Source organism: Xenopus tropicalis, chromosome 2, assembly GCF_000004195.4.
Source record: "Xenopus tropicalis strain Nigerian chromosome 2, UCB_Xtro_10.0, whole genome shotgun sequence".
Lineage (NCBI taxonomy): Eukaryota > Metazoa > Chordata > Amphibia > Anura > Pipidae > Xenopus > Xenopus tropicalis.
This window is the reverse complement of record NC_030678.2, coordinates 154,448,453-154,473,537: the sequence shown is the minus strand read 5'-3', so window position 1 is coordinate 154,473,537 and position 25,085 is coordinate 154,448,453. Positions and strand designations below refer to the sequence as shown.

The 25,085-nt window shown below is 41.6% G+C and overlaps 1 protein-coding gene across 1 annotated transcript in view; it reads right to left on the bottom strand.

Annotated features, from left to right (window-relative positions):
• Positions 1-22,102: 22,102 nt before the first annotated feature.
• ubl3 (ubiquitin like 3) overlaps positions 22,103-25,085 on the bottom strand; it is a 57,028-nt gene continuing 54,045 nt past the window's right edge. The window contains exons 4-5 of the mRNA NM_001114268.1: positions 24,199-24,276; positions 22,103-22,442 (exon numbers count right to left, since the gene is read on the bottom strand). Of these exons, the coding sequence (NP_001107740.1) occupies positions 22,390-22,442; positions 24,199-24,276 (131 nt within the window). The 3' untranslated portion in view covers positions 22,103-22,389. The remainder of the gene's footprint in view (positions 22,443-24,198; positions 24,277-25,085) is intronic.

Here is a 25,085-nt window from a genome sequence, read left to right as displayed (position 1 = left end):
CCTAAACTCTTCCATCAATTTAGAACAAGTGAATAATCCCTGGTAGAAAAAGGATACCAGACCTTTGGTAAGCGAAGGGTTAAACCAAAGCCTTAGTCCAACTTTAGCATTGGATCAAGTGTGCCGATGTAAGAAAGTCACATGATTTAGGATTAGAAATAACTGGGCAGATTATAAATAATGCACATTTCTCATATTTCAGGACTGGGGCTCTCACCTCACATTATTAATATTGTTATTATTTCTCAGCAGAGTCACATTACGGACAGACAATGGGCACTTACTGACTGCTAGATAAACTTACCTGGGCAGCGATCAAATGGGGAGTAATAATCTGAGGGATTTTTATATAGTTTTAGGATAAAAACCTCACGGAGCAGTTCAGTCGCTCGCAATAGATCCCTGCTATCGTGGGCGACTAACCACTCTGAAATGGCTTTCCATCGGCAACAATAGGAGTCACCAGTGAAAAGCCCTTCTTCATGGTTTTCTTATGTAATAACATGGTGTTGAACAGTACCCTAAGCCCAGCCCCCTGCTGATCTGGCTGACTAATTTGAGACTCAAATAAAATGTAAAAGCAGTCGCCTGTCCTCAGCCGGCATCCTCCGATTCCCCTCCAATCCCCGGCACACGTTATGTCAATAAGGAGAGGAACGTCACCGAGCAATGCATTGTGGGTTATGTATTTTCAGCATGCTGTCTGTAAACTGTGTAGAAGTTGTTAGAATTTGTAACATCGATGTTTAAGTCCCTCCTCCCCAGCCAAGATTTCATATGATACAGCGGTTTTGCAGCTGGATTTCAGGATTTAAAAATGGTATTTAGTCATACTTCGAAGGAACAGATTACAGTCATTCTGTGTTGTGTGGGGCTCGTTAACATATTTTGGTTCGGAAGTGGGAGCTCCCCTTTAAAATAGAAATGGAATATAACTTGCAAAAGTGCTCAGAAAAGCTGATTCAGTTTACATCAATTCATTTTTGGGGTTTAGTTCCCATTTACCTGCTATCTGTTTATCAGGGTTTGATTAACTTAGCAGTAGTTTGGATGTCAAAATGAAAGAATTATAGTTGGGGGTTTAACTCTTTTACTGCCAAGCACGTATGGCATACGTGCTGGCAGTAAAAGGGCTTAAACGCCAACGACGTGTCTCATACGTCGTTGGCGTTTAAGCGCTGCAGAGGGCTTCTAACAATGACAGCCCCCCTGGGCAATGTGCCAGGGGGGCTGTCATCAGGGTCCTGCGAGCCGATCGCTCGCAGGACCCTCCAGGAAGCAGCAGGCGCGATCGCATCGCATCTGCTGCTTCCTGCTTCCTCTCTCTCCCCCAGCGCCGGCCCAACTGAGCCAGGAGCGATCGGGTCTTCAGGAACAGGTAAGGAGTTTTTTTTTTATTGCTTTTACACACTTTTACACACTTATACACACATTTACATACATTTATACACACTTACATACATTTACACACACTTACAGCACACATTTTAGCATTTTTTTATTTTTATTTATTTTTTTTTTTTTTCATTTTTCACACTTTTATACACTTATTTACACTCATATACACACTTACACACTATCACACAACTTTTACACATGTACACACATGTATACACAAACACTTTGGTTTTTTTTTGTTTTGCTTTTTTTTTTTTTTTCATTTTACCACTTTGTTTTTATTTTCTTTTACCTAAAAACTGTTTATTTTGACAGCGTAACTATTGGATCAGATATTCTGGCCACTAATTACACTGTCATGTGACTTATTTTGTTGTTTCACTGATTTGCACAATTTTTGTGGTTTTATCACATTTTATCCCTATATAAGTATTCCTGATCTGTTTTTAGCGTAGCTTTGCCAGGTGTAACTTTGGTGTACAAAAATAACTTTGCCTATTTTGAATTCATCAGAATGTGTACTTTCCAAAAATATATGGTTTTCTGGGGGTCACTGTATAGTTAGGGGAAGTTTTGGCACATAATACATTGACAGGGGGCTCTGTGTGCAAAAGCTGAGCTGGCAGGCGAGAAATCCTTATGCGCTATTTTCATTTAGGGTTCAGTACATACCGCAGACTTTGGTATATCTATGCATATTGGGCATCAAACTGTTCAGTAGGCCTCTGGTGTTCCTATTTGGGGTGACTTGCCTTTGTACGCAAGAAATTGTGTGAGATAAATGCGACAAATTTCAACATTTTTAGGCGATTTTCTGAAATGTCATAAAAACCGATAAATTTAGGAAAGCTTTGCGGCTTGGTACTTTGGTGTAGAAAGGACTCTTTACCCTTGTTGGATTTGTCAGAATGTGTACTTTCCAAAAATATATGGTTTTGTGGTGGTCTCTGTATAGTTAGGGGAAGTTTTGGCACATAATACACTGACAGGGGGCTCTGTGTGCAAAAGCTGAGCTGGCAGGCGAGAAATCCTTATGCGCTATTTTCATTTAGGGTTCAGAACATACTGCAGACTTTGGTATATCTATGCATATTGGGCATCAAACTGTTCAGTAGGCCTCTGGTGTTCCTATTTGGGGTGACTTGCCTTTGTACGCAAGAAATTGTGTGAGATAAATGCGACAAATTGCAACATTTTTAGGCGATTTTCTGAAATGTCATAAAAACCAATAACTTTAGGAAAGCTCTGCAGATTGGTACTTTGGTGTAGAAAGGACTCTTTACCCTTGTTGGATTTGTCAGAATGTGTACTTTCCAAAAATATATGGTTTTGTGGGGGATCTGTATAGTTAGGGGAAGTTTTGGCACATAATACACTGACAGGGGGCTCTGTGTGCAAAAGCTGAGCTGGCAGGCGAGAAATCCTTATGCGCTATTTTCATTTAGGGTTCAGTACATACCGCAGACTTTGGTATATCTATGCATATTGGGCATCAAACTGTTCAGTAGGCCTCTGGTGTTCCTATTTGGGGTGACTTGCCTTTGTACGCAAGAAATTGTGTGAGATAAATGCGGCAAATTGCAACATTTTTAGGAGATTTTCTGAAATGTCATAAAAACCGATAACTTTAGGAAAGCTTTGCGGCTTGGTACTTTGGTGTAGAAAGGACTCTTTACCCTTGTTGGATTTGTCAGAATGTGTACTTTCCAAAAATATATGGTTTTGTGGGGGTCTCTGTATAGTTAGGGGAAGTTTTGGCACATAATACACTGACAGGGGGCTCTGTGTGCAAAAGCTGAGCTGGCAGGCGAGAAATCCTTATGCGCTATTTTCATTTAGGGTTCAGTACATACTGCAGACTTTGGTATATCTATGCATATTGGGCATCAAACTGTTCAGTAGGCCTCTGGTGTTCCTATTTGGGGTGACTTGCCTTTGTACGCAAGAAATTGTGTGAGATAAATGCGACAAATTGCAACATTTTTAGGCGATTTTCTGAAATGTCATAAAAACCATTAACTTTAGGAAAGCTCTGCAGATTGGTACTTTGGTGTAGAAAGGACTCTTTACCCTTGTTGGATTTGTCAGAATGTGTACTTTCCAAAAATATATGGTTTTGTGGGGGTCACTGTATGGTTAGGGGAAGTTTTGGCACATAATACACTGACAGGGGGCTCTGTGTGCAAAAGCTGAGCTGGCAGGCGAGAAATCCTTATGCGCTATTTTCATTTTGGGTTCAGTACATACCGCAGACTTTGGTATATCTATGCATATTGGGCATCAAACTGTTCAGTAGACCTCTGGTGTTCCTTTTTGGGGTGATTTGTCTTTATCTGATCTTTATCAAGAAATTGTGAGAGATAAATGCGGCAAATTGCAACATTTTTATGCGATTTTCGAAATGTCATATAAATCTGCAAACTTAGGAAAGCTTTACAGCTTGGTACTTTGTAGCAATAAGAAATATTTACCCATTATAGATTCGGGGGGATGTGTATTTTCCAAAAATATATGGCTTTCTGGGGTGAATGTACTTTTTTTGTAGCATTATCCCACATAAAGGATGTAAATGTGTTGATTTTGCAGGAGCTGAAATGATAGATCATATGGGGGTATGTTCCCATTGGGGCCCCTACATGCCACATACTTAGGTAAACCTATACATATTGGGCATCAAACTGTTCAGTGGACCCCTGGCGTTCAAATTTAGGGTGTTTTATCTTGGTACCTAACACTATGTGGGAGATAAGATGCTGCAAAGTGGAAGCTTTGAGGGGATTTTTGGAAATGTCATCAAAATTGCTAACTTTAGAAAAGCTGTGCGGCTTGGTACTTTGGAGTAGAAAGACATGGGTACCCATTTTAGATTCGGGGGAATGTGTACTTTCCAAAAATATATGACTTTCTGGGGTGAGCGTACTTTTTTGTAGCTTTATCCCACATATAATGATGTAAATGTGTTGATTTTGCAGGAGCTGAAATGACAGAAATGACAGTATATATGGGGGTATGTTCACATTCGGGCCCCTACATGCCACATACTTGGGTAAACCTATACATATTGGGCATCAAACTGTTCAGTGGACCCCTGGTGTTCAAATTCAGGGTGTTTTATCTTGGTACCTAATGCTATGTGGGAGATAAGATGCTGCAAAGTGGAAGCTTTGAGGGGATTTTTGGAAATGTCATCAAAATTGCTAACTTTAGAAAAGCTGTGCGGCTTGGTACTTTGGAGTAGAAAGACATGGGTACCCATTTTAGATTCGGGGGAATGTGTACTTTCCAAAAATATATGACTTTCTGGGGTGAGCGTACTTTTTTGTAGCTTTATCCCACATATAATGATGTAAATGTGTTGATTTTGCAGGAGCTGAAATGACAGAAATGACAGTATATATGGGGGTATGTTCACATTGGGGCCCCTACATGCCACATACTTAGGTAAACCTATACATATTGGGCATCAAACTGTTCAGTGGACCCCTGGCGTTCAAATTCAGGGTGTTTTATCTTGGTACCTAATGCTATGTGGGAGATAAGATGCTTCAAAATGGAAGCTTTGAGGGGATTTTTGGAAATGTCATCAAAATTGCTAACTTTAGAAAAGCTGTGCGGCTTGGTACTTTGGAGTAGAAAGACATGGGTACCCATTTTAGATTCGGGGGAATGTGTACTTTCCAAAAATATATGACTTTCTGGGGTGAGCGTACTTTTTACTAGCTTCATCCCACATATAATGATGTAAATGTGTTGATTTTGCAGAAGCTGAAATGACAGTTCATATGGGGTATGTTCACATTGGGGCCCCTACATGCCACATACTTAGGTAAACCTATACATATTGGGCATCAAACTGTTCAGTGGACCCCAGGCATTCATATTTAGGGTGTTTTATTTGGTTACTTTATGACCTGTAGGAGATAAGATACTATAGACTAGAAGCTTTGAAGCGATTTTTAAAAAAAATCACAAATTTTGATAAAAACCAATAACTTTAGGAAAGCATTGCGACTTGATAGTTTGGAGTAGACAGACAGTTGTGCCTATTCTGTATTCCCCAGAATCTGTTCTTTCCAAAAATGTACAATTTTCTGGGATAAACCTTCTGTTAGTGGAATTTTGGCCTTGAAATCCAAAGTATGCAGTTTTTTTGGAGCAGTGCTTTGGGAATTTGGTAGTGTACTGCTGGGAGTTTTTGACCTATACAAGTGAGAAATCTCCATAAAACTATATATATTTGGTATTGGCACGTTCAGGAGACATGGGACTTTCCAAATCAGTTGTATATTCATGCATAAAATAATTTTTGTTTCTAGTATGTGTGATTATATTATGGAAAATTTGATTTTTTTTTTTGCATTTTTAGACATTTAGAAGCCTATATCTTGTTACAGAATTGGAATTACACAAAAATTCTACCATATTTTGAAAGCTTAGGTTGTTCTGAAAAAAACGATATATTGTTTTCCTTGGTAAACTAAAAGTCCCCCCGAGGAAAGGCCCCTAAAGTGAAACAGTGCAAAATGTTCAAAAACTGTCTGGCAATACAAGTTCCGCTTTGACCAAAATGGCTGGCAGTAAAAGGGTTAAATATAAAGATAAGCAATTTAAAAAAAAAAAAAAAAGGGAATTTCTCCTTAAGGTGCAAAATTTGCTTCTTATAGCAACTGATCAGCAGGTACAGGTATGGGATCCCTTATCCAGAAAGCTCCGAATTACAGAAAGCCCTTCTCACATAGACTCCATTTTAATCAAAGAATTCAGAATTTTAAAACTGATTTCCTTTTTCTCTGTAATAATAAAACAGCACCTTGTATTGATCCCAACTAAGATATAATTACCCCTTATTGGGGGCAGAACAGCCCTATTGGGTTTATTTCATGGTTAAATGATTCCCTTTTCTCTGTAATAATAAAACAGTACCTGTACTTGATCCCAACTAAGATATAATTACCCCTTATTGGGGGCAGAACAGCCCTATTGGGTTTATTTCATGGTTAAATGATTCCCTTTTCTCTGTAATAATAAAACAGTACCTGTACTTGATCCCAACTAAGATATAATTACCCCTTATTGGGGGCAGAACAATCCTATTGGGTTTATTTAATGGTTAAATGATTCCCTTTTCTCTGTAATAATAAAACAGTACCTTGTATTGATCCCAACTAAAATATAATTAATCCTTATTGGATGCAAAACAATCTTATTGGGTTTAATTAATGTTTTATTGATTTTTTGTAGACTTAAGGTATGGAGATCCAAATTACGGAAAGACCCCTTATCCGGAATAACCTTGGTCCCGAGCATTCTGCATAATGGGTCCTATACCTATATTATATACTGGTCTGCTATTTGCAATATTTGCTGTAGTTTACAAGACCTGCAGCAAACCTTGCTCGTTACCCCCTTTTGTGCCCCAGGCAATTATTGTTTCTTTAACTTACGGAAAGGGCCTGCTTGGTACAAATGGGGCCTCACACACCCCACCTCAGCTCGTTGGCAGATTTTCTTATGAACTTCACGGTGGAGGCTTGCTTATTTAAAAAAAAAAAAAAAAAAGAAAAATGTTATATACAGGGACCCGAGGGCTGCCCCTGGCACAGGCTGGGAGCCTATATATAAATACGCCCTTGGCTCTTGGTGCAAAGTTGTTCCAGGCACTGGTCCAATTGACCTCTTGGAGGTTGGAGGGAGTGTGCTATGTATATACATGTACAGATAGCAATAAAATATCACAGTGGCCCAACAGACATGGTTCTGCGTAAAACGAATGCAGTGTGCTCTAATTTTTATTATTAAAATATTCAGTTTTGCCTTAAATGACAAGCTATACTATACCATGAAGGCCAAGCAGCATGTTAGAATATGAAGACAGTAACAAGGGAGGTCTGCCACCTAGTGGTGATATTTTGTATCTTTTGGTTTGGGATTGTAGACAGGTTTGTACCTGTACTTATTTACAGTATATACATACCTCATAACCAACAGTGGAGAGAAGTGCTGGTCCAAGGGTTCATCCAAAAAATGTGCATTCTTTTGTTATCAAATAACCAGTTTAATATATTCTTTTCTGGTGATCTAGAAAGTCATAACAGTATTTTGATATGTCATAGAAACATCAAATAATGTTACCTGAAAGGCTCTGCGGTGTGGACAGGAGAGGAACCCTAGGAGTGTCCCTCCTATAGGCTTACATTAATATATATTATATAGAACCCCACTTTGACATTTTCCAAGGGAATGAAAACATTTGGCTTACTTATGCCACCCCCAAATTAATGGTGTAATTCCTGAAAAAACATGCTTTCCAGGTACATAATATCAGGGTTATCCTGTATGTTATATGACTCCCCTTGAATGCCAGCTCCTGCAGTTGTCACACTGGGTACAATTCTTTAATGTAAATAAATAGCCCAATAGCACACAAAGCAGATTTTGGTGTGTAAATGCACACTTGTTGTGTTTCACAATGAAATTAGTTTTGTGTGTTCTGACTGGCTGATCCCCTGCCCATCAGCGCTCACACATACAGAGAGCTGATGGTAGTCGACTGGTTTCTCCACTAGTGCATACAGGTATGGGGCCTGTTATCCAAAATGCTTGGGGCCTGAGGTTTTCTGGATAATGGATCTTTCATACTGAAAAATCAACATTAAATTAACCCAATAGAATTATTTTGCCTCCAATAAGGATTCATTATATCTCGGTCGGGATCAAGTACAGGTACTGTTTTATTATTACAGAGAAAAGGGAATCATTTAACCATTAAATAAACCCAATAGGGCTGTTCTGCCCCCAATAAGGGGTAATTATATCTTAGTTGGGATCAAGTACAGGTACTGTTTTATTATTACAGAGAAAAGGGAATCACTTAACCATGAAATAAACCCAATAGGGCTGTTCTGCCCCAATAAGGGGTAATTATATCTTAGTTGGGATCAAGTACAGGTACTGTTTTATTATTACAGAGAAAAGGGAATCATTTAACCATGAAATAAACCCAATAGGGCTGTTCTGCCCCCAATAAGGGGTAATTATATCTTAGTTGGGATCAAGTACAGGTACTGTTTTATTATTACAGAGAAAAGGGAATCATTTAACCATTAAATAAACCCAATAGGACTGTTCTGCCCCCAATAAGGGGTAATTATATCTTAGTTGGGATCAAGTACAGGTACTGTTTTATTATTACAGAGAAAAGGGAATCATTTAACCATTAAATAAACCCAATAGGGCTGTTCTGCCCCCAATAAGGGGTAATTATATCTCAGTTAGGATCAAGTACAGGTACTGTTTTATTATTACAGAGAAAAGGGAATCATTTAACCATTAAATAAACCCAATAGGACTGTTCTGCCCCCAATAAGGGGTAATTATATCTTAGTTGGGATCAAGTACAGGTACTGTTTTATTATTACAGAGAAAAGGGAATCACTTAACCATGAAATAAACCCAATAGGGCTGTTCTGCCCCAATAAGGGGTAATTATATCTTAGTTGGGATCAAGTACAGGTACTGTTTTATTATTACAGAGAAAAGGGAATCATTTAACCATGAAATAAACCCAATAGGGCTGTTCTGCCCCCAATAAGGGGTAATTATATCTTAGTTGGGATCAAGTACAGGTACTGTTTTATTATTACAGAGAAAAGGGAATCATTTAACCATTAAATAAACCCAATAGGGCTGTTCTGCCCCAATAAGGGGTAATTATATCTTAGTTGGGATCAAGTACAGGTACTGTTTTATTATTACAGAGAAAAGGGAATCATTTAACCATGAAATAAACCCAATAGGACTGTTCTGCCCCCAATAAGGGGTAATTATATCTCAGTTAGGATCAAGTACTGCTGTATCTTTGCAGGTTTAGGCATTTTAGCAAGATGAATATTGAGAGGGGTTTTCCTACAATTTGCACAAGTTTCCTCAGTTTGCTTGAAAATGCCCAGTTGTGTTTCAACATGCGCAAAATCAAAAAAGTTGTTGCAGTTTTTTTCTGTTTTTCAGCCCACAGTGTATTGTAGTACAGTTAGAATATTTTCATCATCATCTCTAATTATGGTCATAATTTCGTTTGCCTTGATCATTTTAAATTAATTTGATGGTGTAACTGTTCATCATCATATTTATTATCAATAATCATATTGGGGGTGGATAAGCTATGTTAAACATGGCAGCGGGCAGAGTGCGCAGCCAGTGGCAGAAAAGAGATGATTCTCTTGGGGACAGACTGGCGCTGAAGGATAACAATGCTTCCATTTAACATTCTATTCTCTTACTCTCATTGACCATATGACGTGCAAGGTACATGCTCCCATGTGTATATCCCCCCTGACTGCCGCTCAGGTCATGGCATGAATGCCGCTTACCCATTCTGTGTCTGTGCCTTTCAGAAAGCAATGATCTTTGCACAAATGATTTTCAATCGACTTACTGTAATTCCGCTGAATCCATTTCTCTGATGCTCCAGTAATCGAATCCCAGCAAGCGGCCAGAGCTTACCAACAACGTAACTGCCTTGTGTTTATCCTATTAGCTGCGCGTGGGGGGAAACTGCAATCAACTTAGTGACATCACTTTCCTGACCGCTGTACATTTATCCAATCACATTGTGAGGTAATTGGTCTGTTCTGTGTTAAAGGGCAATTAGACCTCTGTATTATTATGAGATGGCCTGAATAGAAGGGTTGGCGGTTGGGGAAAAAGGCAGGATGTGAGGCCAACCAGTATTGCTTTGGGCGCCTGGCACCACCTACGGTAATTAAAATGGATTTGAGTTTAGGGCAGGGGTACACGGGAAGATTAGATGCCCCACAACAAATCTCCCCACAATGCCATCCCACCGGCTACCAAAGAGGAGTAAATAGCAACAATAATGGCGGATCTGCTCATAGCATAGATTAAGTATGTACTCACAACACTGGGTCAATAAGATCCTATCTCTGCAGGGTCAATCAATCAATAACCTCAGCTTTTGGAATCTCCTTCCCAGGCAATTTCTATCTAGCCCTAAATCTACTGTATACACTTGTATCCTAGTAGTAAACTATGATCTCTAATCCCACTGACACTCCTGGTCTGGGCCAAGACCTGCTCATTAGCTAGCCCTGTCTGTCACACTGCGTGGCCTATTACAGAGTATGTCCTGATCCAGCTAGAACCAAGCCTAGGCCTAGATTCCATGGTGCCCCACTTCCCTACTCAGGTAGGCTTCTACATAGAATGGACCCAGAACACATGGCTGCTCTACCTTATATCTTTTTATTACACAATGCCACCTAGTGGCCAACCTTAGAACCACATTGGCCCCACTTTGACCCAGGAAAGGTACTTACTTCCCTTCTGTACTAAGGATCCCCTTACGTGTCTAAATCACTAGGGTGCTGCCAGGGAAAAGGGGCAACCATTTTCCCAGTCCCCTACACGTCTTTTGAGGAACAATCTAATTAAGATTTGGTAATTGTTTATCATTTGTTTGGATATAGGCTTTACCACCTGCATTTTATATTTTTCTCTCTGATAAACATATGAAAAACGTATTACATTATCATCAAAAAACACAACCCAGCAAACTTTTTGGTGGTAGAGGACATCAATCCTGCTTTCAACCATATCCTACTGAGAGCCCATTGTATACACTGCACAGCAAGCCCAAGGTCCATAGATACTGGGTTGGCTCTTAGTAGCCAATAATGAATAGCATTACCTGGCCAGCAGAGGACACTACTTTTCCAGACAATGTGACATTACACAAAACTAGATCATCTGAAATTAATTCTTTCAGAAAGTTTGAGTACAATTAAAGGAAAATTGATTACAAACAATGTAAAGCTAAAAAATAAAGATAAATGTTGTATAAGACAGCTCATATGAAAAACCCTGCTTCATCTAAATAAACCATTTTCATAAAAATATCCTTTTAAGTATGTGCCATTGGGTAATCCTAAATAGTAAAGTACTAAGGGCCGCCCCCTGGGATCATATGATTCACAGTGCACACAAACAAACCAAGGGCACACATACATGCTAGGCCCCATCAGCCAATGAATGGACAGAGTTCTGCCTTTTACTCCCACATTACTTCCTGTTACAGTTAGAGCTGCATTATTTCCTGTCGGCTGATCTCTGAGGGAGCACCCAGCCCATCACTAAATGGCGGCTCAAGGGAAAGGATGTAAAAGGGCAATATTTACTGATATATATATATATATATATATATATATATAGGAAGATTTTCTTACCTGAAAAATCCTTTTCTCATAGGCCCGTACTGTCAGTGCAGGACGACTGGGGATAAGCTGATCCTCTCTGGAGGCAGGACAAACTGAATAAACTTTCTCCAATCTCTTTCTCCGTTGTGGCTCCACCTCTTCCTCCAGTTTTGTACCAGAGCCTGCCGGTGGAGACAGAACCCTAACTACCTATTCTACTGCTAAAAGTGACGAGCAGCAAAAAAACCGGCACCCACAGGGAGGGATGCTGCACTGACAGTACGGGCCTATGAGAAAAGGATTTTTCAGGTAAGAAAATCTTCCTTTCTCATTCGGCCCTACCTGTCAGTGCAGGACGACTGGGGATGTCCCAAAGCCGTCCAAAAACTAGGGAGGGTATGAACAAGAAAAAACTGTTAACTGATAGATCTGAACTGAACTATATGCAGGAGCTATCTATGTGCTACTGCTGCTTGTAGCACCTTCCTGCCAAAGGTTGCCTCCGCGGAGGCCAAAACGTCTAATCTATAGAATTTTGCAAAGGTATGTAATGAACTCCAAGTAGCTGCTTTGCGTATAGCATCTATAGATGCGGAATTGTGAAGAGCCCATGAGGCACTAATTTTTCTGGTGGAGTGAGCTTTTACTGCAATGGGGGCTTCCTGTCCCACCGATTTATAGGATTCAAGTATGGCTGCTACTTTCCATCTGGCTAAGGAGCGTTTGGATGCCTGTAAGCCTTTTTTATTGCTTCCAAATAATACAAACAGAGCATCTGAGTGTCTGAAATCTGCTGTTCTATGTATGTAATATTTTAGAGCTCTGACAGCGTCCAAAGAATGTAGTTGCCTTTCTTGAGTATTCTTTGGGTTAGGGCAGAAAGACAGGAGTACTATCTCTTGATTGAGATGGAAACTCGATGTGACTTTTGGAAGGTGAGATGGAATGGTGCGGAGAACCACCTTGTCTTGATGGAAAATTGTCCAAGGTGGTATGTAAGACAATGCTGCCAGATCCGATACTCGCCTGGCCGAACATATTGCCAGGAGGAAAGCCACTTTCCATGAAAGAAATTTTATGTCCACTGTAGCCATAGGCTCAAATGGGGCTTTCTGGAGGGCTCTGAGGACTAAATTAAGGTCCCATGGTGGAATAGGATCCTTAATTGGAGGGTGTAACTTGAGAAGAGCCTGGAAGAATGTCTTTACCTCCAGTAGGTTTGTCCATTGCTTATGGAAGAGGGCTGAAAGAGCAGAGGTTTGCACCTTTAGTGCTGATGTACTTAGTCCTTTGTCTACTCCCTCTTGTAGAAATTCCAGTATATGAGTGGATACACAGGACTGCCACGGTATGTTGCGCGTCTGACTCCAAGTGATAAATAGTTTCCATACTCTGTGATACACCGTAGACGTGGACCGCTTTTTTGCTGATATTAAGGTACGGATTACTTGGTCAGAAAATCCTTCTTGCTTCCATATTCTGGTCTCAACATCCAAGCCGTCAAATTTAGTCTGTGCACATTTTGTGCTTGTGCCGGACCCTGTGATAATAGATCGGCCGATATTGGAAGTGTCCAAGGTGGTTCTGCTGACATCTGAATTAGTTCCGCAAACCACGCTCTGCGTGGCCACCATGGTGCGATGAGTATAGTAGGGACCTTCTCCCTCCTTATCTTGTGTAGTAGCCGAGGGATGAGTGGTATGGGGGGAAACGCATACGCTAGTTGGCAATGCCAAGGACTGGTGAGTGCGTCCACTCCTTCTGCTCTGGGGTCCTGGACTTTTGATAGAAATCTCGGCAGTTGTGTGTTGAAGCGAGATGCCATTACGTCGAGACATGGGAGACCCCATTTGTTTACGATCTGTTGGAAAATCTGTGGTTTGAGTCTCCATTCTCCCGGGTCTAGTGTGGTGCGACTCAGATAGTCTGCCTCCCAGTTGAGAATGCCTGGAATGAATACCGCTGTTAAGAGGACCTGATGAGTTTCCGCCCAGATCATGATCCGGGATACTTCTCGGAGTGCCGATGCGCTTCTGGTTCCTCCTTGACGATTCAAATAGGCTACTGTGGTGCTGTTGTCGGACTGAATTCTTACGTGTTTTCCTTTCAAGGGAGCTTGCCAATGGATTAGTGCATTGTAGACTGCTCTCAGTTCTAATGCGTTGATGTGGAGTCTCAGTTCGTGAGTCAACCATATGCCCTGGCAAACTTGGGGCGGCCAAGTTGCTCCCCATCCTACCCAACTGGCATCCGTTGTGACTATCTCCTGGACCGGGCGGTCCCAGCTGTTGCCTCTTGTGAGGTTGGGGAGGTGTGTCCACCATGATAGGCTTTGTTTTACTTTGTTGGAGAGGTCGATCTTTTGTGACAAGTTTTGATGGTTCTTGTCCCATAACTTTAGGAACTCCCATTGGAGCGGACGAAGGTGAAATTTTGAGAATGGCACTGCCTCTATGCTGGCTGCCATTAGTCCCAGTAGCCGGAGGATATCGTGAGCTGAAGACTGGGATTGTGATAGTAGGCTGCATGCCGTTTTTTGGAGCGTCGTGGCTTTGTTTAGTGGAAGAAACACTTTCCTGTCCACTGTGTCGATGTGCATGCCCAGGAACTCTAATGACTGTGTCGGTTTGAGAAGGCTTTTCTTGTGGTTGATTTGCCAGCCGTGTTGTTGTAGAGTTAGTAGGCACTTTTGGGTGTGGAGGTCGGCGTCCTTTAGTGATTCTGCAGTTAGTAGGAGGTCGTCTAGATAGGCTGTAACATGGATGCCTTGCACCCGAAGCATTGCTAATAAGGCACCTAGTACCTTGGTAAACAGTCTTGGGGCTGACGTCAGCCCAAACGGAAGTGCTTGGAATTGAAAGTGTGATTGGCCCAGAGCAAACCGAAAGAATCTCTGGTGAAAGTAGTTGATCGGGATGTGAAGATACGCATCTTTGATGTCGATTTTGGTCATGAATACGTTTGGCTTTAGGCTCTTTATAATTGATGGGAGGGATTCCATTTTGAAACGTTCGTATCGCACAAATTTGTTTAGCGGGTGTAAATTGAGAACTGGTCGAAAACCTCCATCTTTTTTTGGTACCAGGAAGAGGTTCGAGTAAAAACCGTGGAACTTGAATTCTTGGGGTACTGGTGCTATGACCTTGTTGTCCAACAAGTCTTGGACGATGTGGTATAGTGCCTGCTGTTTGGTTGGGTTGGATGGAATGCTTGATGTGACAAATCTGTGCTCTGGAGGTTTTCTGATGAAGGGAATGCTGTAACCGTGATTTAGGATGTTTAGTACCCAGGTATCTGAAATTGAGTTTTGCCAGGTTTGTGCAAAGTTGCGTAATCTTCCTCCTACTGGTGGCTGAGAGGGATTGTGGACGGGAAGGTCAGGAGTCCTGTCCTTTTGTTGGCATGTTCTTACGGGGCATTTTGGGTTGGTTTTGCCAGGAGGGTTTGAATCTCCTATTGGTCTGTGGTTGCGGCTGAGGTCTAGAGCTTCTCTGTTGTCTGTTGTTTGATGACCACGTGCGGTGGTGGTAATTGCGTCTATGAAAATCTTTTCTGGGTCGTTTACCGTGTGGTAAAAAGGCACCCTTGCCACCCGTGACTTCTGATATTATTTGTTTTAGCTCAGGGCCAAAAAGTTGTGATCCACTGAATTTGAGAGATGTCAGCTTGTGCTTGGAAGCCGTGTCGCCAGACCATTGGCGTAGCCAAAGGGCTCTGCGAGCAGTAACAGATGCCGCTGAGGCCCTGGCAGACAGTTTGGCTGTCTCTAAGGCTGCTTCACCTAGAAATGTTAGGGCAGACTTGATCTTTTCTAACTCTGCTGCGAATTGGTCTGGATTGGTGGGGGGGTGTCTTTGTAACTCTTGACACCAGTATTTGGCTGTTTTAGCCACCGTGGCGGAGGCCGCCGCCGCTGGTCTCAAGATGGCTGTGGTGTTTTGAAAATCCCTCTTTAGGGCGGCGTCTATCTTTTTGTCCATTGGGTCTTTAAGATAACCTGCGTCCTCAGCAGGCAAGGTAGTGTTACGTGCCAATCTAACAATGGGTGGGTCTACCTTTGGGACTTTTTCCCAATGTTTATATTCTTCTGGAATCGGGTACATGGAGAAAAATGTATGCGGAAGACTGGACTTTCTATCTGGCAGGTGCCATTCCGACTCCACGGAATTAGTAATAGATTTGCAAACTGGAAAGGTTCTCGCTTTCTTGGACGTATTGCCCAAGACCTTATCTGCTTTTGATAATGCTACCTGCTCTTCTTTAATTTCTAAGGTGGCGAAAATGTCCTTTAGGATATTTTTAACTTCTTCCGGTTGTCTAGATGTGCCATCTGAACCGCTGGACTGCCCTTCAGACGAGAATTCCTCATCCGAGTCTATGATACTTATCTCCTCAGAAGAATGGTATGATTGGGAGTCAGAGTCTTGCTGAGGTGAAGGAGAAGGTGACCGTTTACGTCGTGTGGCTGGAGAAGGGGAGCGTTTACGCTTCCTCTTACTATGCTGTGGAAGTGATGGGGCAGATAATGCCTGTTGAACAGATGTATGGACAGTGGATTGGATCCATGATATGAGCTGTGAGAGGTCAGATGTTGAGGGAGTCTGTGATGTTGCTGCATTAGCCTCTATAGAGGGGTCTAGTGACTGGGACTGACCTTCCTGAGTGGCGTGAACCAATGCTGTGGTAGTCATCTGTGCTGGTTCAGAAACGCTCTCCTTAATAGGAGAGGGGGAATTGCCTTTGGGTTTGTGAACAGTTTTTATCTGTTTCTTTATTTTAGCTTTTAATTTCTTAGGCCTGTCAGGGAGATCTATCTCCTCAATAAGGGACAGTAAGTCATCATCAGGTGCAGACATTTTGTGGCCAGTGATTGTGCTGTGTAAAAAGTAGTCTAAAGACTAACCTTGGTCTCATGCAGTTGTGACCCGCTGTGTAGTGCTTGTGCACGTTGTGAGCGCTGTATAGGCAGTATTGGGAGAAGGATCTAATGCCTGTAAACCCTTAGGTCAGAAATCCTTCTTGTGGAGATCCGTGCCTGTAAGCGTTTTTATTTGTTGGGAGAAGGGCCTTAATGTTTGCCGCTGCTTTGCGCCGCCAGTAAGCCCGGGAAGAGAGGGCGCTTGTAGTGACGGTGCCTGCGGTGACGTCACTGCGCGCCGACGCTAGGGGCACTTGTGCGCGCCTGACGTGGTGCGCGCGCCGGCGGCTGCTTTGGCGCGTGTTATCTCACGTAAGCCCGGGAGCTAGTGGCGCGGAAAATTTCTGCCACTGCTCTCGCAGGCTGTTTGGGCTCAACCTCGGCAAAGCCTGGGAGCGCACGTAGAGATTTTGCCGTTTGGAAGGAGCGCTCACATTGGGGCTCTACTTGATGTGCCCTTAAGATAGCCAGATCGTAGCACAGGGGGAGCACGCATCGAGGGCTCTGACCCAACGTAAAGTGTGAAAGTGCGAACACACACGGGAGGGAGGGCTCAACCAACTGAATTTAAACAGGTTTTTTTTTTTTTTTTTTAAATAAAAACTTACCTTGATATGTTGTAATCGTTGCGAGTCTAAATCAGGGAGAAAAATAATAATATAATGAAAAAATATAAGTTGTCTGGAGAGAGGAGAAAAAAACTGCCTCCAAGGCAGGACAAACTGAAAAAACTGGAGGAAGAGGTGGAGCCACAACGGAGAAAGAGATTGGAGAAAGTTTATTCAGTTTGTCCTGCCTCCAGAGAGGATCAGCTTATCCCCAGTCGTCCTGCACTGACAGGTAGGGCCGAATGAGAAATATATATATACACACAGGTATATTTCAGTTTATTTTTCAGTATGAACTGTTGGTTAAGTAATCATTCTGGGGGTATAGTTTTCCTTTAAAGGCTAAACTTTTAATATGTTCTGCCCCCACAGCAATGGGAAGAGGCACAAGAAGAGTAAATACCTGACTATCTATGTTATAGGACAGTGGAGGATCTCAGCAGAACATTTTCTTCTGGTCCTTTCTTCTCTCCATCAAGATAAAACACTGGCCTTTGGCATAAAATCACAAACTAAAAACCCTAGGAAGTCCATTATATTCTCCAGTTAGTCGGTATATAATGCATATATTATATTTGGTGAGGATGGGAGGGGGTATAGGGGAAGTTAGGATGACTGATTTCCCCATTTAGAAATGAGTAGGGCTGTCTCTTTCACCGGATGAAGAGAAGTGCTACTCTCTGAGCCACTATCTGATTAACGCCAATGCCACACTGGGTGGAGTCTCAGCCTGCAGATAAACACAGGCCAAGTATTCATCCCTATTGTCAAAAAATCTTATTATTGTGCCTGCACCTGGAGCCTCTGCATCAGCCCAGGCACACTGAGTAGAATTTGGCACGAGTATGCAGTATCATGCACAAACCCACTTTATGTGCCCAAACCCAGGTCAATGCAATGGCTCCAGGTGCAGGGACGGATTCTTGGCCTGTGTTTATCTGCAGGTTGAGAATCCGCCGCCCAGTGTGGCATTGGCCTAACCATACTGTACATGATCCATCTGTCTCAGATAACAATCAGCAGTCAGATAACAAAGGAAGAACAAATAAGCATGAACATACGGATGATACGTGAGTGTCAGTGATGAGATGTAGAACCTTTAGGGCTCTATTATATGCTGGATTTCAGCATATAATAATGGTATTTATTACTTTTTGAAGGAACAGATTACATGATAGGAATATTAGGGGGTTCTGTGCCATGAGGGTCTCTTTAACAAATTTTGGTTTAGAAGCCAGAGTTCTCCTTTAAGGGCTCTGGCACACGGGAGATTAGTCGCCCGCGACAAAACTCCCTGTTCGCGGGCGACTAATCTCCCCGGATTGCCATCCCACCGGTGAAAATGTAAATCGCCGGTGGGATGGCATACGCGGTGGCGCAATTTCAGTGGAATCGCGCCGCCACGTATGCCATCCCACCGGCGATTTACATTTTCGCCGGTGGGATGGCAATCTGGGGAGATTAGTCGCCCGAGACACGGGAGATTTCTCGCGGGTGACTAATCTCCCCGTGTGCCAGAGCCCTAAAGCAACTGTGAGCAAATCCAAGAGTATTGGCACTGGGACATTTTCCAGTTTGTGCTACTCTGCTCCAAATGAATTCCTTTATCACTCTAACAATTCCGACACCACACACCATTGCTTCTCATTATCCTGTATCTATTCAGCATATACAGCCTGGAGCAATATCAATCTTTTACGTTGGCACAAACATTCCCCACAGCCACAGAATTAACATTCAGCTTGTCGTGTCGATATGCACCAATGGCAAAGTTTAGCGTTTCTATGTAATCAGCAATCTCCCAAACACAGCACATAAACACTAACACATACACACTGCCATTTTTTTTCCCTTATAGAGATTCCAGCTTTTAAATGGGGGGTCACTGACCCTGGCAGCCAAAAAACTATTGCTGTGTGAGCTTACAGTTTAGTAATATTGTTACTTTTTATTCATTATATGTTTATTCAGTCCCTCCCCAATTTATATTTCAGTATCTCATTCAAACCTCTAGAAACATGAAATTCTAAACTGAAGAGCCAAGGAACAAAAAGCTAAATAACTAAAAAAAACACACAAATAAAATAATAAACCCCATAGCAAATTGTCTCAGAATATCAATGTTTAGGTTATACTAACATTTAATGATGAACTACCCCTTTAAAGGAACAGTAACACCAAAAAATGAAAGTGTATAAAAGTAACTAAAATATAATGTGCTGCTGCCCTGCACTGGTAAAAGTTGTGTGTTTACTTCAGAATGTCTACTATAATTTATATAAATAAGCTGCTATGTAGCCATGGAGGCAGCCATTCAAAGGAGAAAAGGCACAGGCACATAGCAGATAACAGATAAAACACTATTGTATTCTACAGAACTTATCTGTTATCTGCTATGTAACCTGTGCCTTTTCTCCTTTTTTCCAGCTTGAATGGCTGCCCCCGGGGCTACACAGCAGCTTATTATATAAACTATAGTAGTGTTACTGTAGCAAACACACCAGTTTTACCAGTGCAGGGCAACAGTGCATTATATTTTTATTACTTTAAAGCTCTTTCATTTTTTGGAGTTACTGTTCCTTTAATTAAGTGGACTGAAGTCTCTGCCTTTACTAGAAGCACTGCTGCCCTCTAGGGGACAATTCCTGCTCAGCAGTAGAAGTACTAGTGAAGGCCAGGGCCCCAAGAGTTATCAGGCTGCAAACAGAGTCATTGGTTCACGTGTGTTGGCCTTCTTTACTAGCCCAAAGCCGCCACAGCCCTTTAGTAGTAACAGTCTGCGCCACTGAGTATGTGCAGTGTCACTGACACAACTTTGAAAGGCTGGATCATTACTGCAATGGGCTGCTGAACTTCTGGGCTGGTACAGTAAGTTACGTATATAAAATACAGTGTCCAGCCATATTTATTTTCAAAATTTGCTTCTCCTCTCCTAAACGTGACAATAAATGGGCTGATAAAAGCCATAATGACCCAGATCTGCTGATTTGGCAACCTTGTGATCTGGCTGTGTATGTTATGGGCAATATCACCAGGGATTTTGTCACCAATGTTAATAAATACACCCCTTTGTGTGCCCTTGCACAAAAAGGGCGATAACCCATGGAGAGATTAGTTGCCCACAGTTAATCTTGGCTACTGGTGGCAACTAATCTCCATGAAATACCGATTAAGTGAATCACCGGTGGCGACTAACATCCCCATAGGCCATCAGCCTAAAGGTTCTTTAGCTCCAATGTGGCAGATCCTACATTTCTGGGTCTCTTTGATCTATGCTGTCCTTCATATACAGCAAAACAAAGTGCAGCAAGATCAAAGGGACGATGGCACAGAAAGGGTTTAACTGAGTGAGGGTAGGAAGCATTTATGTTTACAGTAGGTAACCAAAGGCTAGAGACAGACGTCACCACATTGTGACAATTGACTTTATTATATAGCTATACAGGAAAATCTCATAACAATCCACTGTCAATTGGATTACAAAAGTAATCAGCAGGATTAATTTGCAGAAACCAAGTACTTTGCATTGATTTGAAGTTTCAAATGATTTTTTTTTTTTCCGTTTTCCAGTTTTATCAAAACATTTCTAAAGGGTCACAGTCCCAGGCGTAACCAGCAGACAACCGACCGGGAAAAAAAAAAATTGCACTACGATATTCTTTTATTTAATTACAGAGGTTTCTATATCAGTACAGGTTGCAGGAAGAAAATGTTTAGTGCTATTTACAACTGATATCTCTTTAAAACGCTTCTATACAAATTTAAGTCGGATCAGTATGAACATCGGCTTAGGACCTAATGCGCGTACAGCATTTAGTCAGAGCTAGGATAGTGAATAAAATAACAGCGTTACGTTGAAACAATGCTGACCGTCTGGAAAAAAACCCCCAAAAAGACACAGAATATTTGCAAGGGATCTCAACACCTTTCTGAGTATACAGAATGAAACTTCAACCTGTATTTGTTTCAAAAGACAAAAGCAATTGATAGGTATATCGCCCTAATATTCTACGCCAATCTATAGTTAGATTCTATAATAATGCATTTTATACTTTGTATTTTTTTTTTTTAATTAAATATATTCTACACGTATTTGTAATTTCAACCAGGAAGACTTTTTCTTCCTAGTGAAAAAAAAAATATAAAAACGTTTATATATTTTATTTTATTTTTTTTACTTTTTTTTTTTTAACTTTTTAATGAAAGTTGCTTCATGCTTTTAGTGCTGTGCAAATTCTCTTAGCATGTCTTAAATTATTTCTATGAAATGAGAAAAAAAAATGGAATCTTCCGTTGGCTTGGGGTCGTTAATATCGCTTGCAAGCACTAGTACGAATGCGGGTTACAGAAGGAGAACAGAACTGGAACTATGGCGAGGATCGTGGATTCACTTACTGCTCCGATGAAGCAAGCGTGGAACTGGATGCTACGTTACGCATGGGGGGGATTAGTACTGAAAAAACATCAACGTTGGATATTAAAACACAAAGTTGATTAGTTCATGACATCTCTGCACAAGAATAATAAAGGCGTATGCACTACAGGAAATTGACCCCTCCCACATTAAGGCTAGGAAAGGCACTCCTCCTCGTTGGCTTGCTTGGTATGAACCTGCATGCAACTGTTGCTCGGGATAAGAGTGCAGCAAACCGTCAGCTACTCCTGGACCCTCTGCAGAGGGCTTTCAGTTTACAGGCACATTTTGTTTTCTTCCTTAGAAATAAACTTAGGACCGGCCCATCTCCTCCTACTCTGTGTGTGTGTGTGTTGAGTCTGGGTACAAGTCATGTTCCCAATACTCTGCTTTTAGTCTGTGCTCGCTAGAATATCCAGTGTTGAACTCTGTATTGTCAGCTCGTGTATGGCTACAATTATTTCTCAGTATAATAGTGCAATCTGAGCCTAAATCCACTGAAGACTTTTTTTTCCTGATGCAGCAAGAATGGTTTTCTAGTGAACCTACTGACTTTTTTTTTTTTGTTTCCTTCCCCACCCCCACCCCGGAGACTGAATGCATTCAGAAATGAAAATACTACGACATACAAAGTTACTCTGCAAGAAAATAAAAAGTCAGAATGAATGTTCTGGATCTCTTGAGAAAAGAGTTCTATGAACGTGTTCTTGTCATGTCTAAGGTCCATGGAGAGACGGACGGGTTGTTGTTCTAAGGATCTGTGAAGCGATGGTCTCCTCTATTCCAGCAGCATGAAAGACAAAGACTATATTACATCACACTTCGCAGACACGTCGGGATTTACAGGATTACACAGCAATTGCTCTCCCCGGTCTTCTCGCGGTTTCTCTGACCTGCCGATAAAGAAGAAACATGGAGTTCACTTACAATCAGCGTTCTCGGGACACTGATAATGTTCCTTGCTCTTGGAGGTCGGAATGAAGGGTTTAGCCTCTCTCTGCACCATCTCCGAGATAAACTACGTAAGCAGCGCTGCTTCCCAGAAGGCACGCGGACAAGGACAGTTTATTATGGCTGCGCGACAGTCATGTCCCAGTCACAGTACATCCAGCTCTATTAGAGGGGTTGCCCTTTTAACAAAATAGCTAGTTAAAGTTCAGCGAGCAAATTAGATGTTTCTTACAGGGAATCAGATTAATGGCTTAATGATGGTAAAATGTCAAGGTACTTATCGTTTTAGAGTTGAAAGAAAAGTAAATATTCAATATCGAGCATTTAAACCTGTTATTGCTCTGTAGAAAAATGGATACTTCCTTGTGGGTTCTGCTCGTGGAGAAGAGGCAAAGGAAGTTTTACTTTAGACCAATTTCACAGAGTAAAAGGAAACCATGACAGTCAGTCTGTGCTGCAGAGGACAGTTCCCACCCCTCCTTAGGCTCACAGGAACACAACTGCTCCCTCCTCTTGTTGTAGTGATGGATTCTGGGACATGAAGTCCCTTTGCTTTGCACAGTGGGTGGGGCACAGATTTTCTGGAAAGCAAAGAGACTTCATGTCGCAGAATCTATCAAGGTGAGGGGGTGCAGTTACCTAAGGGGGTTGGTATATGGCTCTTTTCAATCTGCTGAATCAGGTATGTGCCCAACTGAATAAGCCAATGTCAAAAAGGGGGTGTATATGATGCTTTAATAATATCCCTTGCCTGAAAAAAGAAAATAAAAACAAAAGATGAGTTACTGATTATTTGCTACAGTGTTTTCATAACAGCCGCTATAAAGTATCAAGAGAGTCAGTGTGCTTTTATTGGCTGTTTCTGGGATCCCTTTCCCTAGCAACCATGCAGTGAATATAACAAATATCCAGTAAAAAAAGAAAAAAAAGCCCATAAAAATAATAAACAATTTACAGTAAATGTAAACTTCTCCTTTAAGCAAAGTGACTTGGTCCAAGTAGAAGTAACCCTCTGATACTCTTTGTACCACCTATGAATGTACTCTGCTGCCTCTCAATTACGCAGTTTGTTACTATTCTGTATTATATACTCCCATGAGCAGGAATGGATGTTCTTTCAGAAGGAATGGAAAAGCCACAGCCCAAATAAAGGTAGAGTTTACATAGTGATTTGCATCCCATTATGCAGTATTCTGTTCCTTAGGTTTCCTTGGGCGCTCTGTGCCGAGTGATCTTCACTTTCCCTGAAGCCGTCCCTTTTATTTGGTGCCTGTGATACAGTTACAACTGCCTAGCGTCTCTTTCATACAAAGAGGACTTTGTGTTATTTTTGCCAGCGTTTCCGACAGCATTACAAACTGTACGGTGTTCACAGGAATATGTGATTATGTGCCCAGTCTATTTGCACAACCATAAACACCCCTCTAGAAATAAAGAAAATGCCCTACAGACAAATGCCCAACATACCAGTTGTATGGCTTTCCCCTTGTGGGTAGAGGCACGCAAGGAATACTATGACTGCATTTTTCTCTGGAAACCCCACATGAAGTGATGATGCAGAAACACTATGGCTCATTTCCCGGCATAACTGCTCTGAGTTGTACTTATATAACAAAAAGTATATAATATGCTGAAGAGGTGCAGGGCCCACAATGCATGGAGATTAAGGAAAGCTAGGGAATAGGCGAATACACAAACCTTGAGAGTTTGGCTCTGGCAATGTCTCTCTGGCGACCAAGTGCATCACTGTTGTCTTGCCAAGGGGAAGTTTTAAGGCTGAAAAATGAAGGAAGACAAAGTCAGGAAAAGAAAAATGTTGCCACCATTTAAAGAAACAGTAAGTACAAAGCAGAGTAATAGACCAACATTAATTCCACTGCTTTAGAACCATCATACTGATGTTATTTATGTTAATTAAGGATACCCTTTAGTGTCATAACGCACGGCTAGGCTATATAACCTGACTGGGATGTCCTGTCCTAAGGATTAGAACCCCCATATTTTCCAATTGACCATGCTCTGGCAGATATGATACATCGGCAGATTACATTACATGGGCAATTCATGCACCAAGTGATGGGCACAGAGTATGGATTGTCAGCCCCTACACATGTACTGAATACTGGACAAGACTAAAGAGATTATTGGTATAAACAAACTTGTTTTAAAGAAATATAAAATATAGGTGACAGGGAAGTTTGGAAAAATAACCATCATAACAGTGGTTCTCAACCTTCCTAATGCCGCGACCCTTTAATACAGCTCCACATGTTGTGGTGACCCCCAACCATAAAATTATTCCTAAGCCCATTGGAAATATGTGTTTTCTGATGGTCTTAGGCGACCCCTGTGAAAGGGTCGTTGGACCCCCAAAGGGCTCCCGACCCACAGGTTGAGAACAGCTGATCTATCTTGTAGATTGTAAGCTCTTTTGGGCAGGGCTCTCTTCACCTCTTGTATCGGTTATTGATTGCTTTATATGTTACTCTGTATGTCCAATGTATGAAACCCACTTATTGTACAGCGCTGCGGAATATGTTGGCGCTTTATAAACAAATGTTAATGTAATGTAACGTAATATTACA